Source organism: Staurois parvus, unplaced genomic scaffold (genome assembly GCF_062004578.1).
Source record: "Staurois parvus isolate SC_StPar_1 unplaced genomic scaffold, SC_StPar_1.0 ptg000117l, whole genome shotgun sequence".
NCBI classification, from domain to species: Eukaryota; Metazoa; Chordata; class Amphibia; order Anura; family Ranidae; genus Staurois; species Staurois parvus.
In genome coordinates, this window is record NW_028317913.1 from 1,453,660 (window position 1) to 1,471,665 (window position 18,006).

At 40.8% G+C, this 18,006-nt stretch overlaps 1 protein-coding gene across 4 annotated transcripts in view; it reads right to left on the bottom strand.

Annotated features, from left to right (window-relative positions):
- Positions 1-18,006, bottom strand: part of VPS54 (VPS54 subunit of GARP complex) — a 137,552-nt gene that overhangs the window by 39,650 nt on the left and 79,896 nt on the right. For all 4 annotated transcript variants that reach the window (XR_016311983.1, XM_089672003.1, XM_089672005.1 and 1 more), the window contains exons 12-14: positions 13,861-14,204; positions 9,855-9,984; positions 7,601-7,782 (exon numbers count right to left, since the gene is read on the bottom strand). Coding sequence is in view for 3 of the 4 variants with exons in the window: in XM_089672003.1 (XP_089528129.1) it covers positions 7,601-7,782; positions 9,855-9,984; positions 13,861-14,204 (656 nt within the window). In the remaining variant the exon portion in view is untranslated. The remainder of the gene's footprint in view (positions 1-7,600; positions 7,783-9,854; positions 9,985-13,860; positions 14,205-18,006) is intronic.

Here is an 18,006-nt window from a genome sequence, read left to right on the forward strand (position 1 = left end):
TAACCACCTCAATACTGCACACTTTCATCCTCTTGCTGCCCAGGCCAATTTTCAGCTTTCAGTGCTCTCACACTTTGAATGACAGTTACTCAGTCATTCAACACTGTACCCAAATTGCTTTATCATTCTTTTTAGAGAAATATAGCTTTCTTTTGGTGGCATTTAATCACCACTGGGTTTTTTTTTTACTTTTTACATAAACGGAAAAAAAACCCTGAAAATTTTGAAAAACGTGCGTTATTAGTTTTGGTTATAAAATTTTGCAAATAAATAATTGTTCTTCAAAATTTAGGACAGAAATTTGAATCTACTTTTTTGGTACATATAATCCAAGTCAGTGTATATTATTTAGTGGAAAAGTTACAAGCTATGGTACACATACACTTACCGGCCACTTTATTAGGTACACCTTGCTAGTATCGGGTTGGACCCCCTTTTGCCTTCAGAACTGCCTCAATTATTCATGGCATAGACGCAACAAGGTGTAAGAAACATTCCTCCAAGATTTTGGTCCATATTGATATGATAGTATCATGTAGTTGCTGCAGATTTGTTGGCTGCACATCCATGATGCAAATCGCCCCTTCCACCACATCCCAAAGTTGCTCTATTGGATTGAGATCTGGTGACTATGGAGGCCATTGGAATACAATGAACTCATTGTCATGTTCAAGAAACCAGTTTGAGATGATTTGAGCTTTGTGACATGGTGCATTTTCCTGCTGGAAGGAGCCATCAGAAGATGGGTACACTGTAGTCATAAAGGGATAGACATGGTCAGCAACAATACTCAGGTAGGCCATGGCGTTTAAACGATGCTCAATTGGAACTAATGGACCCAAAGTGTGTTAAGAAAATATTCCCCACACCATTACACCACCACCAGCCTGAATCGTTGACAGGAGAGATTCATGCTTTCATGTTTATACCAAATTCTGAATACCATATGATTGTCGAAGCTGAAAATGAGATTCATCAGACCAGGCAACATTTTTCCAATCTTCTATTGTCCAATTTTGTTAGCCTGTTTCCTGTTCTTAGCTGCCAGGAATGGCAAGTGGTGTGGTCTTCTGCTGCTGCAGCCCATTTGCTTCAAAGTTCAACGTGTTGTACATTCAGGGATGGTATTCTGCAAACCTTTGTTGGAATGAGTGGTTATTTGAGTTACTGCTGCCATTCTATCATCTCGAACCAGTCTGCTCATTCTCCTCTGACATCAACAAGGCATTTTCGTTCACACAACTGACACTTACTGGGTATTTTCTTTTTCAGGCCATTTTCGGTAGACCCTAGAGATGGTTGTGTGTGGAAATCACAGTAGACCATCAGTTATTTAAATACTCAGGCCAGCCCGCCTGGCACCAACAGCCATGCCACGTTCAAAGTCACTTAAATCCCCTCTCTTTCCCATTCTGATGCTCGGTTTGAACTTCAGCAAGTCATCTTCACCACGTCTAGATGCCTAAATGCATTGAGTTGCTTCCATGTGATTGGCTGATTAGCAATTTGTGTTACCAAGCAACTGAAAAGGTGTACCGAATGAAGTGGCTGATGAGTGTATATAAAAAATGTATCAATCCTGATGTACTGACAGCCCATCTCCTTTCCTAAGGTCATAAAATGCCAGCACAGTACAAATACCCATAAAATGAACCCTTTTTGGAAAGTAGACATCCCGAGGGATTTAGTAAGAGGCATGAGGAATTTTTTGAAGTTGTAAAATTTTCCCACAATTCTTTGCAAAATGAAAAAAAAAAAAAAATAATATGATCTGAATATAAAAAAAATGCATGAATTGAAAATCCAATGCAGTGCTGGACTGTGTGTAAAAAAAACAAAAAACACAAAACAGTATCAAAGTGTAAAAATACTGTAATTGTTAACCAAAATATATTCCTTCCGTGAAACTCAGTACATCAAATGGTGGGCTTGTGTTTGTGGACTTTATAATTTGTTGATATCTGTTGTACTATAACACGTTTTCTTTTCAATAAATGTTTTTCGATATTTCAGGTAAAAAGAATAAATTGGACCACTTTTAAAGACAAAACAGAGTTACAACCATAAACAATAGTCAACAGCAGTTTTACGTGTATGGAGTATAGCTAAAGTAGGTAACGATTTAGATAGCTTGTCCAAAAAGAGGTAGAACAAACATTTTGTGTCCGGACAGTTAATTAGTGCGTAAAGAGGTTGTTTGATAATAGTTTAACGGCCGACATTAGTGAAGAAAACTATAGCAGTGGAGAGAAGCTAAATTCTAGCAAACTAGGAGGTATATAGACACCTTGTGGTTCTGGAGGTATCCCTGCGGAAAAGCCGAAAAACAGAAAACAAAAGAGAAGAGAGGGAGAGAAGAGAGGGAGAGGAAAGTGGAGAAAAGTAAGGGACGGACTATCATAACGCTTGAGTTCAGTTTGTGAGGTATGGTTGGGTTACAGTAAAGTAAAGCTATTCGCTGAAATTTCTGGGTGGGCATATTGGATCCATGGAGTCCAAGTTTTAAGGAATCTTTCATGGGTGTCTGAGAGTATATTAGCCAATTTTTCATTTATTAAAAAGACGTCAAGGTGGTGCTGAACTTCTGTGAAGGGTATGAACTGCTGTTTCCAGCCAATAGTATGTGAGTGGCCTGTTTAAATATGTGTTAGACATGACTGGAGGTTTGAAGTGTAAGACAGTATACCATGGGCCTCTCGGGAAGGGGTAAATGAGTAATGATTGAAGTAATTTGAGAAGTTTTGACCAAAATCGGGAAATCATAGGGCATGTCCACCATATGAGTAAGATATCACCCGGTGCATTACAGCCGCGAAAACAAGTGTTGGGGGGCCTGATGGGTGTAGAAAAGCTAGGCGGGACGGGACAAGATACCATCTTGTCACTGTTTTGAAGGTCGATTCCATAGTGAGGACCTTGATGGAGCATGAGGTCAAGGTTGACCATATCTGTGACCAGCATGCACGATCTTTAATGACTTTGAGATCCCTTTCCCATCTGGAGATGAAAGCGTGGTTGTTGGGGTTCTGTAGGTTAATTAATTGTGAGTACAGGATCGAGATAAGTTTAGGAGAGAGAGGTGTCCGGTGTTAAATGTGTCTGATCAAGGATAATTGTGTGGTCAGGTCTTTATTAGTGAGAATCGAAGTTGCACAATGTTTGAGCGGTAGATAGCGGAAAAGTTCCGTGGGGAGCGGGGGGCCTTGTGTTTGTCCCTTATTTCCACCCAAGTGTAAACTGAGCGGCCTGTAAGAAATGAGTGGATACAATGGAAATTGTAGGAGGTCCACCAATGAAAACAAGAAGCGGATTAGAGGCCAGGTGGGAACAGGGGATTACCCACGAGGGGGAGTAGTGGTAAGTGGGGAGAGATAAGTCCACTGGAGTATTTTGTGGAGTCCCATATGCACAATGATTGGGCCATAAAGGGGCAAAGAGATGTGGGTCTGGATTTTGGAGGGAGCCATAAAAGCGAAGAGAGGGAGGTCAGGTAGCAAGACAGCGCTTCTAAAGTTACCCGAATGGGAGCTTGTTGTGCTGCGTACAATGAAGTTAAACGTTGTTGGCCCAGATAAAGCGTAAAATGTGATTTTGAAAAGATTTCAGGGCATAAAGGGGAATTGGGACTGGGAGAGTCTGAAATAAGTACAAAAGTTTGAGGACGACGGTCATTTTTACTGCATTTATTCTACACATCCACGAAAGGGGTTGGTGTGACTATGTGGTGAGGAGTGTTTTGAGGGAGTAGAAAGTTGAATTGTAATTGGCCTCGTATAGGGTGTAGTAAAAGTTTGTAAGGTTAATCCCCAGGTATTCTAGATGCGCGGGAGGCCAAGTAAAATGGTAGTTTTGTTTTAGTAAGTTTACGTCCGCTGCGAGGAGGGAAACCTTAAGGGCTGAAGATTTGTCTTAATTTTCTACCAGACCTGATATATTAGAAAATCTGGTTAAAATGGAGAAGAGTGTGTAAGGAGGTATCCAGTTGAGTCAGAGTTAGAAGTAGGTCATCAGCAAATGCCCTAGCTTTAAAAGTTTGGTGAGCCCTTTGATATCCAGGTTGGATCTTATGACATGGAGTAAGGGCAAAGACAAAAAGTATCGAGGAGAGGGGACATTCCTGGCGTGTTCCTCCTTGAATAGGGGTACTATAAACACTTTTTAACACATGGTTGCATTGATGCATGTGGTGGTTTGATGTACTGAGTTCAATGGAAAATATATTTTGGTTATCAGTTTTGATTCATGCATTTTTTTTGACTGAGGGAAGATTTTATTTAGCAGAAGTAGTCCCTGTTCTTTGAAGTTTCACTTTAAGATATTAGGAGGTTTGTTTGTTTTTTTATACACGATTGTTGAATTTTTTTTTTTTTTTTTAGCTCAGAGGAGGGATTAGAAATATTAATGATCTGAATATAGACAGCCTTATATATAGACTTCCACTCTTTAACAAACATTCCTTTAATAAAGTGATGGATAGGCAAGTCCTGCCTTTCACTCCTGTAAATCCCTAAATTATGGGGTTGATTTACTAAAACTGGAGAGTGCAAAATCTGTTCCAGCTCTGCATAGAAACCAATCAACTTCCAGGTTTTTTTTTTATCAAAGCTTAACTGAACAAGCTGAAGTTAAAAGCCGTTTGATTACCATGCAGAGATTTTGCACTGTTTAGTTTTAGTAGATTAACCCCATTACACCTTGAACAGTGTAGGCAAGCTGAACACCTTCAATCTGCTCCAATGTGTATATGCCCACAGTAGCCCAATCTTCTCCTTCCTCCAAACCAGATAATGGGATCTCAACGTTACCCGGCCTAACATAGGAGAAACTAAAGGTCCATGCACACTGGCTTAAAAATGCTGCTTCCACAAGAGTTTTGTATTTTGTCTGGAGAAGCAGCTCAATGTTATCCTGTGTGTCCACGCACATTAGGATGTTTAGAGGCTTAGTTTAAGCTTAGCATTTTGAGGCAGTAAAAACCCCTTCTGTTATTGACTGGAGTTTTCTGGCAGAAATAACATGTTAAACACTAATAAATGCAGCTAAAAATTGTACAAGAACACTATGGGGTTTATTTACTAAAGCTGGAGAGTCCAAAATCAGACTCCCTTCTGCATAGAAACCAATCAGCTTCCAGGTTTCATTGCCAAAGCTTCATTGAACAAGCTGAGGTTAGAAGCTGATTGGTTTCTATGCAGAAGGAAGTCTGATTTTGGACTCTCCAGCTTTAGTAAATAAACCCCTATGTGTGTGTGTGTTTATTTCTGTCAAGGGAACTGCCACTTTTTTTTTTTTTTTTTTTAAACCCAATGTGCATGGAACCCAAAGGACTTAGTCTGGTGTCCCTAGCTGAGGAACAAATTAGGATATGGAAAGCCCTAAGTGTGAGATAATATATCTGAAGGAGAAAAAGACTGAAGTCATATTATTCTGCCTAGAAGTAAAAAAGCCTTCCACTGAAGAAACAGTGCCTGTCTCCCCTGTGAGAGAAGGGGAACCTGGGCACTGTAGCTGGGAAACGTGAGGAAGGACATGACCTCTGATCCTGCCAGGAACATGATATATCCTTAACATAAGGCCATAGTTATGTGAGCTTGAAATTAAAAGTACAGCACTTTTTTTTTTTTTAAGCACGAGCCAAACACCCTTCAAAGGAAAAACCCAATATGTACTCAAAAGGCCTAGGTTTACCACAAGCAGTGAAAATCTAGTAGCTGAGGAAGAACCAGACCTTGCTTTGTAAGACAATCCCCTTAACTTCAGCGTCCTCCTCTTTTTCAGTCATGGCTGGAATGCAGGGAGACCGGTGCTGCTGTGCAGCATGGCCAAGCACATGGCAGATAGAAGAATCAAGGCCAAATAGCACCAACTACCCCCACTTCTCCTTCCAGGGAGAACTCCTGTACGCTATCCAGAAAGAGTGGGGTTGAATTGCTGTCTAAGCCACCATTGGAAGTGTATCACCTGTGTCCAGAAACTGCATATCCTACCACTGGAGGTAACTCCGGACACTATTTTGGTTCACCCCAGTCTGCACCATACACCCACCCTACCAAACCACCGACCAGAGAGCGCCAAACTGCCCCGAAAGGCAGGCAAGATGCACTTATTTTGTTCCCCAGGCCACTGTCCATAGGCAGGGGGTACATGCAAGCACAGCTAGCAAGGCAGTAGGCACTGATTTAACCCCAACACTTCTTAGGGGCACAAGGTCCAGCTTAGCAAAAAAAAGGAAACCCTATGCCTAGGTGGGGATTCCTTCCTTTTTTGGCCAGTGCCCATTCACCTGAAGGTGGCAACATAACCCAAGTAGTCATGGATATAAATATACTCCTGTGATGAGTAAGAAAACAAACATTGCCCAAACAATTTGTTAAAATTCTTAACACAGCACAGTTTACAACTTTAAAAGCCACTAGCTGCTGCTAGCTCAGTACGGCTTCCCTGACCTTCCTGTCTTCATATAAAGAAAAGTTAACAGTGGACAGCGCTCTCTCCAGTCAAACTGTTAGCTTAGAGAAGGTAGGTGAGAGGAGTAGGGAGGAGCAGGGGAGTGCCTTGCCATCCTAGGCTACAGGATGTGTGTTTCTATTGATGCACACAGTATAGCAAGAATTCAGGGGCGGACTGACAACTCATGGGGCCCCCGGGCAATAGGGGATCATGGGGCCCGTGTCCTTGCCCAAACTCAAAAAAGCCTATGAAAAAGGTACCAGGGGCATCTCATGGGGCCCCCTACTGACCCCGGGTCCTCGGGCAGTGCCCGAGTTTCCAAATGGTCAGTCCGCCCCTAAGCAAGATACCACAGTCTCTGCATGCAATGGTGGCTCCAAAAAATGCTGCAAAAGAAAGAAGACACCCTAAAACAAGAAACCAGGGGCAGAGGTCGAGGTACCAACTTAAACTGGAAAACAGGCAAGAATTACAAGATAAAGAAGCAGCGTACTCAGCAAGTGATTAAATCAGCCACTAAAAAGAAAGTGTTTGATATCAACCAGCGGGTTGAAGGAAAAAAAAAAAAAAATGAATCCATTCCCCTATCTACACATTTGACGAGGATATGCTATGCTATTGTTCTCTGATAGCGATACGACTTCTCCACCGTCAGAATACAGTGATTAGTGCTACCAGCTATAGCCAGCAGTGCAGATCGAACAAGGAAAATCCGACGGGGCAGTTGTACAAAAGTCAAATGATCGATTGACTTCTGTACAACCTCCTTGCCCCTATATGGAGTGAAATTAGTCCAGTCTATGCTGAACCAGCAGAAGTTTCATTCTCAGTCTTATCTCTTTACCTTTAGGGAATTGATTTCCCTTCAGGAAGATCAATGGCCCTGGACCTTTATAGCACCTTGCCAGCAAGGTCATGGCTGCACTGTACCCCAGAGAACTCTTCACAAAAAATATAGCACCAACTGGCAACATTACAGGCTGTCCACACTCTTGTCTGCAGGGTATGGATACAGGCCCTCTTGCTCATTAAGGCCATAGGTACTGATTCGAATAAAGCCCTCCACTACCCAAGCAGGGGTGTTAGGAGGGGCCAGGAAATCAAGAATTAGATATAACAAGGAAATCTTAAGAGACATGTGTAGCCTTACCTCAGTTTTGTCTTCCTCTCCTCATGGAACCGGTTGACAAATCTGTTTGCTTGACTCTGAAGAGCCCCTCGTAATGACATACTTCTTCTGCCACAGACCTTCTCTGTATCCTGCACAAATACCTCAACCGCCCGTGACAAGGATACGAACTCCGAGGAATTCAGCTTTTCCAAAAAACCGTCCTATTGTGAAAAAAAAATAAATAAAAATAGACAAACTACCAATATTAGTTGGAAATGTATTTTTTTGGTTTTTGCAGGCACATACTAGAAATTACAGTTATCCTTGAATGCAGGTGCCGATACATTGCAGCACACTTGCGAGCACCAAATCGCATGGCACTGCCACAGGCGTGGCGACACATCCATTGGATTGCCAGAGAAGTGTGATTCGTCACTCCAGAGAGAACGGCACCACTGCTCTAGAGTCCAGTGGCAGCATGCTTTACACCACTGCATCCGACACTTTGCATTGCACTTGGTGATGTAAGGCTTGGATGCAGCTGCTTGGCCATGGAAACCCATTCCATGAAGCTCTCTACACACTGTTGTGCAAATCTGATGGCCAAACGAAGTTTGGAGGCCATTTCCCATAGGAATGTACTGAAAACCAATTAATCCGTTCCGGAGGTAAGAAAAAAGTAAACGCTACTAAAATACCGCATGAGTTATTTTATCAAGTCATGTGGTATTTTAGTAGTGAAAACCATGTGTTAATGTTTCAGCTGTCAGCGGGGCTCCCCACTGACAGCTGAATGTAAAAGAATTGCCCCCACATGGGGTGGGGTCACATGAATGATGTCCCCGGGTGGCCCTGGCCCTTACATATTTATGAACTGTCAAGCCAGCTCAGAGGCAGAGAGCTGCAGCCATCGTCGGGAACGGAACTTTTTTCTTTTTTCAGGTCGGCGGCAGACATTGTGATTGATGTTGGATCTACTGCGGGGGACATTCTTTTATTTTTTTCTTTTAATAAAAGGACTTGTCAAAGGCCATGTCCTGTCTTTTTTCACACTACACATTTTGTTTTTTGGTATGGATGGGAAGGGGGACCCCACGCCGTTTTTTTTTTTTTAATTTATTATGGTGCTGGTTTTTAAATGTAATTACCGCTTTTTTTTTTCCTTCACTATAGCTCAGAAATTCAGCTGTCACTTTCCCCCCAGCTAAAAAAGAGAACGTTTTCTTTTAGTTTATTTCCCCAAGTTAAAAGAAACAATGTTTCCTTTTAATTTCTTAAAAGAAACAGTTTCCTTTAACTCTGGGGAAAGTGACAGCTAATCCTGTGAGCTATAGCGAAGAAAAAAATGAAAAAGCCAGCAATTGCATTTAAAAATTAGCACTGACACACACTTCGTATTGCGAAAAAAAAAATTGTAAAACATTTGTAAACCGAGGCATTATTTTCAATGGATTTTCATTCGTAAACCGAAAATTACGTTAACCGAGGCATTAGTAAACCGAGGTACCACTGTACTTTTGGCAATATAGTGTATGTGCAGGTAGCGAGGTTTTTCTTTGGCAAAATTTTCATTGCCCCAGGGTTATCCCAAGGACAACCAGGGGCATATTTACCACAAGTCAAACAACGCACTTGCCTAGGGTGGCATTTTTTTTTTAGGGGGGCAGCACCTCCTCCCAGAAGAAGGGATGAAAGAATGGACATGCGCACCATGGGAACCAGGTGGGATCCAAGAGAGGCTGCGGGCTGCTTAATGGTGTATGTAGAGCCTGACTCTTGTTCCCGGGGATGTCTGGAGCTATGAAGATGAGTGTCTCTCTCTATCACTGGGGAAGGGGGGGCAGACGATTTTTGTGTTGCCTAGGGCAGCACAAAACCTAAATACACCACTGAGGACAACACAACATCATATAAAACTCTGGGAGCTTTGTACACCCACCAAAAATTGTGGTGATACACATAGTCTAACACAAGCCGCTTTATTTTATGCCGGTATATTGTTACCTATGCTTACTAACAAACCTGTGTAACAATGATGTATACTCTTGTAAAATCTATTATTATTATACAGTATTTATAAAGCGCCAATAGTTCACTCAGCGCTGTACATTACGAAGGGGGACAGAACATGTGACAGAACAATACCAATACAATGCAAAACATGAGGGGATTGAGGGCCCTGCTCTTTTGAGCTTACAATCTATTACAAGGCAAAGTCTGTGTATGCAGTGTTTGTGGACTAGCAAATCTTTCTAACAAAGCCATCATAAAAAACTGGATGTTTATGAATTACCTTGGCTCTTGCCAGCAGGAATTTAACGCAACGGTCATGGCAAATGTCAGAGGCATTGTATAGCAGCTCCTGAATATTGTTAGCAACTCTACCGAGTTCTAGGTCTGTTAATTTCATGTCCTCAGTCATTCTTAAAAAGAAAAACAGACAAAAGCAACAAGATAAGCTCTCCAGTTATTACAAAACATCAAGAACTTAATACGACTGCTAAAGCACAAAGAACAAAAATGCAAATGAGCATGGTTAATCTTGGATGCTCATGAAGTAGCACAGAGACCAGAGCAGGCAGTGGTGGAGGTTTCAGGAGAAAACCATCTAGTGTTGTGATAAAGGACACCATGAATTATTCAATTACACAGCAAACATCCATTCCTTTGGAACAACATAAGGTATATACAGTAAATACAAACCAAATATCACAAAACTATTATCAAGTTTACAGTCAATTACCAAGTTTTAGTCACCTAGGATATATTCTAATTAAGGGAAGTTGAAGAGTTTCTATCAGTCCACCAAAAACTAAATCACCTGTCAATTTGTTTTAGAAACTTCAATGAAAAGATCTCTCCACCAGAATTTACAGCTCCGAACAATGTGGAATCTCATTCCTCTTGTAGCAAGAAGAGGGAGTGGGAAAACACAGGTGTGCTTTAAAGCAGAACTTTAGGTCCAAAAATAAAAAAATGATGAACAAGCAGGAATTTTAATGCAGAAGAGACATGCATTGTCTCTTCTGCATTAAAGTTACTTACCTGCCTGTCCGCTCTTGTACAGTGAGCCGCAGCTACAAGTACAAGTGAAAAATCCCTCTGCGCTCCACAGATACAAAAAGAATTAGAATACCGGTGCCAGCTGCTATCACCTATTCCCTATACCACAGAAAAAATATCCTCAAAAAATCAAAATAGTGAAGCGGTATGCTTGGAAATAATCATAAACAGACAGTGTGATAATAAAGTGCAATAAAGGAATAAATAGATAAATAAATAGCAAAAAATTATATATTGCTGATAATCCCTCACTATTGATAATGTGCAAGAACTGCTGTTCCCAATTCCATAAATAACATACCACTCACAGAACTGACCAGACTAAGGTCCCCATACCTCAGACCAGATAAAAAATAGAAAATAAAGTGATATAAATATATCGTAAAAATAAATTAAATTGTGATATAAACAAGTGCAATATAAAATAAATAAATAATACAGAGGTAGTCAATGAATATGATATCACAGTGATAAAGTGTTGATAAACCCACAATTGTGATAATGTGCAAACACTTATCAAATATATATCTGATATGCCAATCAGACAGCTAACCAGACCAACATACAGGATAACCCAGTGATGTGTCACTAAATCTAATCCAAAACCAAGTGACAAGTGCTCAAAATATACAACATAAATATATTCACAGAAATGCAGTCCACAATAAAGTGCAAGCCAGTGTGTGCAAATAATATTGGTGTGAAAAATTGCAAATAAAGTGCTTCACTTCTCCACTCCAAGCTTGATATGTGCTTTGGTGACACTCTAGTGTATCTATCCTTAAGTGGCTAGAGTGCCTCCTCACCTCCTTAACATGACCCCTAGGGGCCACAGGTAGAACTCAGACATTTGTACAGGTACAGACCAGCGGTTTCCCATGTGCTATGGGTGTACTGTGGGACACTGAGTGTATAAAGATGGCATGAACCGGAAGTCCGTCAACCAGAAATGCGTCACCGCGCTCCAACCGGAAATACGTCACCGTGCTCTACGCGTTACTCCACGATAATCACGTGGTTTCCTCAGGATATTATTTGCACACACTGGCTTGCACTTTATTGTGGACTGCATTTCTGTGAATATATTTATGTTGTATATTTTGAGCACTTGTCACTTGGTTTTGGATTAGATTTAGTGACACATCACTGGGTTATACTGTATGTTGGTCTGGTTAGCCGTCTGATTGGCATATCAGATATATATTTGATGAGTGTTTGCACATTATCACAAGTGTGGGTTTATCAACACTATATCACTGTGATAACATATTCATTCACTACCTCTGTATTATTTATTTATTTTATATTGCACTTGTTTATATCACGATTTCATTTATTTTTACAATATATTTATATGACTTATTTTCTATTTTTATCTGATCTGGTCTGAGGTATGGGGACCTTAGTTTGGTCAGTTCTGTGAGTGATACGTTATTTATGGAATTGGGAACAGCAGTTTTTGCACATTATCAATAGTGTGGGATTATCAGCAATATATCATTTTTTGCTATTTATCTATTTATTCATTTATTGCACTTTATTATCACACTGTCTGTTTATGATTATTTCCAAGCATAGCGCTTCACCATTTTGATTTTTTATCACTTACAAATTAGCAATGCTGAATCTGACTGAACTGCTGCGAAAGTGTAGGAGTGATGTCATCCTCTGCCTGGCCAATGACAGCAGCAAGGTGGGGAGCTCTGGGTCGGCATATCGCTGGAATTTAGGTGCGTATAATTCCGCTTTAAAGTGCCAGTGTACCTGATGTGAAGTTTCAGCTTTTGGTAAACACTATAGCGTTAAACATGGAAAATTATCATATATTTTGAGGATTGTAATGGTAAAACATCTGTGCCAGAGTTATTGGGTCTGTACACCTGCTGCGGACACTTCAAGGGGCTCCAACTCTTCTTGTTGAATTTTGCTTTATATTATATTGAATGTACCAGAAGGTGCTGGAACAAGAAAAATGTAATTGGGAACAATCACTGCAGGAGTAACCAATATATACTCTATAAGCAGGCGCTGATTCAACCCATCAGTTTCAACTAAATAATAAATATCTAATAATAAACAATAAAATATTACACTTAGGGAATAACCTCAAACTTGAACGAAAATCCAAATCTGTCTCTCTCAACACACCTCCCAAAAAGCTCTCAGTTATAAGAAGCGTCCTCTGGTATACATGAACATAGAGCTAAATGAATATCCATTTCACAGGATCTTCACACAGCTTTCACCTATCCCTAAAGGCTAATAAACTGAGATCTGTAGAACAAAGAGTCAAGGTAAAAAGTGAGCCCAGAGGGATATTTTCATTTGCCGTAGATTATGGTGGAACAATCATCCAACTACCATAGCTTTTACAAAAGGACCTCAGTCCCCAGTTCTTTTTTTCTATCATGTATATCAATATATATTGGAAGTAGTCATAAACATAAGAAAAGGGAAGTATGGCAGATCTCATGGTTGGAGCTCCCAAGAGATATAAAAGTAGTTGTCAATACAATTTTCTGGCATCCATAGCAGATGCATTTGTCCAGGAAGGATGACGCTCCAGAGTTTCTTTAGGCAACATTGCAAGCTTGCAAAATCAATATCAGATGAGGACTGACCACAGATTCTGAAGTACTTACGGTGTATTCTGTGGCATGCCAAACATCAATGTTCTGAAATGCTACCCTGCAAACTTATTCCAGGTCAGGAACTCAGAAATACTGAAACCATAGCCTTCTCCTCCTGCAAGTGGCACTATCAACCCATGGGTTTATAGCTTCTGTATCACTGGCTGTGTCACTCAGCAAACCATAGAGAAAGTACTGAAACCACTAGATCAGAGTTGGCATGTTCCAAATAAAAAGGCGATAACAGCCTTCATATTTCATCAATATAGGTTTTCTTTAAAATACAGAAGACCTATAAGACTACTTCTGCAAGTAAAAGTACAAAACTGTGACAACAGATACAGAGGTAGCATTAACTGTGAAACATTATTCAAAAGTTTAACAATTTATCAATCGTTCGGAAGAAAATGTCAGTCACATATTCAGCATCAAGCAGTAGAAAGGGTAACAATGCAGTCACATCAGGCAGTGTTAGCGGGGGCTGCCCTAAGACACAGATGCATTTATTAATAATTCTACAGACACACCTTTCTAAATATTGCTTAGCATTATGATTATCAGCACGAGTTTCACAAGGTATGTTCTACAAATTCTAGTTTTACTCACATTATTTCTACTCCCCCTGGGGTAACTGAAGGCAATGTGTGATCTTTGCTGGAAGAGGAGTCAGTAGTGCATTCAGGATCAGACACAGAATCGCTGCCAGAAGGCTCGCTACTGCTGGGTGATGCATTCCTCTGAAAGTTAGTGTTGGTAGCAGTATGGTGAAGCTCACCTTCTCTGAACGCATCACTTATAAACAAGCCTTCATGAGTCAAGTAAGCCACATCTGTGTCCATATTGCTTTCTCTGTTCAGGACTTTCTGAACTGCCATTACCTCCATTTCTCTGATCCGCTGATTCTTGTCTAATACCATGAGGACAACACTGCGGATAACGTTCAATGTAGCCTGGGGGAGGTACAGAAATTTGGTTACATGAATGCATTGTACAAACAGCATATGCACATGGAATCAGGTTGAAAGGTAAACATGTGTTACCATTTCACAAATAGAACAAAAACAGAAAAGAAGGTGCACCAGCTTCGAGCATTGCCATAAAATTGATTTTACATGTAAGCATGTAGAAAAAAAATCTAATTTCTTGGAGTAAAATCATGGGACACAGAACAGGCTATAATCATGACTATGTGGGGTATTATGCCACCTATACGTAAATAGTACTGGCAGACCAATCAGAGAGGAAGTCCTCCCCTATATAATTCCTCCTACACAGGAAGTACTTCAGTTTTGTAGCAAACAGTGAAATTCCAGAAAGAGGAGAGGGACCTCTGTGTTCCAGGATGTAATCCAAGAAATTGATTTTACAAGTATGTAGAAATAAAATCCAATTTTTTTTTATCGTACATCACAGGACATAGAGCAGGCTATAATCACGACTATGTGGGATGTCCTAAAGCAATAAAAAAAATCCAGGGTGAGTGACTCCATAAGCTGCAGCCAAAGGCAGAATCATCCGTGTCTCTGACAACCACCTGGTAAGACCTTGTGAAATGTATGAATTGAAGACCATGTCACGGCCTTGCAAACCTGAGCAACTGACACCTGGTGGCGGATAGCCCAAGATGCCTTCACACTCTTGATTGTGCCCCTAAAGGGTGGGACCTTACTCGTCAACCCATAGGTTTAAGCGATTAACTGGCGGATCCAATGAGAAAAAGTTGCTTTGGATGCCGCCTGCCCTTTCCCGGGCCGTTCAGGCAGAACAAAGAATTCGCCTTTCTGAATGGGCCATCAAGAAGACTCTAACAGCCGGTATTACATCCAAGGCATACAAAGATCTTTCTCTTGCTGACTGAGGCCTAGGAAAAAAAGAAGGCAGTACAATGATTTAAATAAAAACTAGAAACCACATTTGACAAAAAAGACGGATGAGGCCGCAACCCCACCTTATCCTGATGCAAAACAAACAGTTCTCTGCAAGAAAGAGCTGCCAGCTCTGACACCCTTCATGCAGAAGTGGATGCTACCAAAAATGGCATATCCCTAATAGGTTCAAATGGTGGTTTCTGTAATGCTACCAAGACCAAGTTCACCACCACCAATCAGTTGCCAGGAACATGCAAAGCAACAGAAGCCAGTTAAGCACTCCCCCTAGTGGCCAAAATAAAATTCACAGGCAATGAGTAGAATGGAACTGAACTTTTCCCCTGGTGGCCATTGCAGGCATTACCATAAAAAAACTTTTTCCTCCAGAAAAAAAAGCAGGTAATCTTACCAATCCCGCAGCAGGCCCCATAGCTCAGCCAGGGACCAACCTTCACTCATCATGGCAGGCCTTGTCATGCAGACATTCACCCTCCCGAACTGGGGCCATCAGCCTGGACCTGTACACCACCCCGCCAGAAAACATCCTGGTCAGTCATCTACTGCACAAGGTTCCATTACGCAGGGTCCAGCAGTGTAAGGCTGCACTACAGGCAAAACTCAGAGGATTCTTCTCCTTATCCAGCAAGGCTTGGGTACCATCCATTTTGGCTAAAAGCTTTTTTTTCGAATGGATCTGAATGAAGTCCCTGATTTTTACACAGAACCGTCCTGGACTTCCTAGGTATGCTCCAAGAGCACATGCAACAAATCAGTGACCATCCACCTTACACACACTGGCGAAAAAACTGAAGTACTTGCTGTGTAGGACAGGTTATATAGGGAGGGACTTCCTCTCTGATTGGTTAGCCAGTGTCCATTCACCTATAGGAGGCATATAACCCATATAGTCATAATTATAGCCTGCTCTGTGTCCCATGATGTACGACAAAGAAAATGATTGAGAGAAAAAAATAAAACCAATATATTCACAAAAGAAAATATCTACAGGGACATAACATCCATCCAGTAGAGGTATTCAGATGATGCCTAACAACAGACAGTGAGGCTTATGCATTTAAAAGGCAGTTACCTCTTCATCAAAGTTAGCTGAGTCAAACTAAACACAATGAATATATAGTACTCCAGGAAAGGAGAACAAAAAGAATTGCCTCGCAGGGCACATTGAATTAACTCCTGTGAAGCAGCAAGCTAATCCAAGTGTCAAAACATAACCAAAGGTCCTAAAAAAAAAAAAAAAAAAAAAAAAAATAGCTGTAGCACACTAATACCTCCACTGGGAATGCTTCTCATAGGTTCCACTAGAGACATCTATTACACATATGCATAATAAGAAACCTGAAAAAAACGACCATCTAAAAAATTTGAATCAGCCAGAGTGCGAAAATCACTTCATCACTAACAACATACTCATGGTCCTTCGGTAGTGTGAGATCTCCACTCATTCTCCAACACAGAGCAAATTGCAACACATGTTATAACGAGCTTAACCCAACACTTGCCATGCTGACATGCATGCCAGCAAACAGGGGTGGTGCTGAGTGGCTCATTAGACTGTACAAGAATCCTACTGCATACGCCTTGAAACCTGGCTCAGGCTGAAAGCAGATTAGATAGACCAAGACATCATGTGTGCTGGATATCTTGGCCATGACTGTATTTTTGGCCATGACGGTATAGTTACAGTGCCTTGAAACCCCTACCCCTTGAAATGTACCGCAGTTTGTCATGTTACAACCAAACATATAAATTTATTTATTGGGGATTTTATGTGATAGACCAACACAATGGCTTCTCAAAAACTGCAAACGGGACTTCTTATGGCTGTCTTTCAACAATGGCTTTCTTCTTGCCACTCTTCCATAAAGGCCAGATTTGTGGAGTGCATGACTAATAGTTGTCCTGTGGACAGATTCTCCCGCCTGAGCTGTGGATTTCTGCAGCTCCTCCAGAGTTACCATGGGCCTGTTGGCTGCTTCTCTGACGGCCATGTCTTGGTAGGTTTCCAGTTGTGCCATACTCTTTCCATTTTTGGATGACGGATTGAATAGTGCTCCATGAGATGGAGTTCCTTGGCCTCCACGATGCTGTTTGTTTACTAATGTGTTCTCTAACAAACCTCTGAGGGCTTCACAGAACAGCTGTATGTACACTGAGATTAAATTACACACACTAGATTTTAGTTAGGGGTATCAGAGTAAAGGGGGCTGAATACAAATGCATACCACACTTATCAGATATTTATTTGTAAAAATTTTTAAAAACCATTTATCATTTTCTTTCCACTTCACAATTATGTGCCACTTTGTGTTGGTCTATCACATAAAATACATTTATGTTTTTGGTTGTAACATGACAAAATGTGGAAAATTTCAAGGGGTATGAATACCTTTTCAAGGCAGTGTATCCATAGATATACTTTAAAAATGAAAATAAATAGAAACCACACGCGGTCAACTATGATATGATGCATTCCCAATAGGGGCATTAGTGTGCTCTTTTGAAGACATTTAGTCATGTCTTTGATTTGGCTTGCTCTTTCACATGGGTTAACGCAGTGTGGCCTGGCCCTGCCTCACTTGGGTGGGAGGTAGTGCTTGTTCTCAGCTCTCATTGCCAGGAGTACTATATATTCACTGTGTTTAGTGTGCCTCGGTTAGCCCTGATGAAGAGGGTACTGTCCTTGATTTACCACTTTCACTTTTTTTTTTCAATTTTGTTATGTTGCAGCATGATACTACAGCTGTTTAAATTCAATTATTTTTAAATCTACACTCATTACCCCATAGTGACAAAGTGAAAACAGAATTTTAGAAATGTTTGCAAATGTATGAAAAAGGAAAAAAGTGAAATATGACATTGGCAT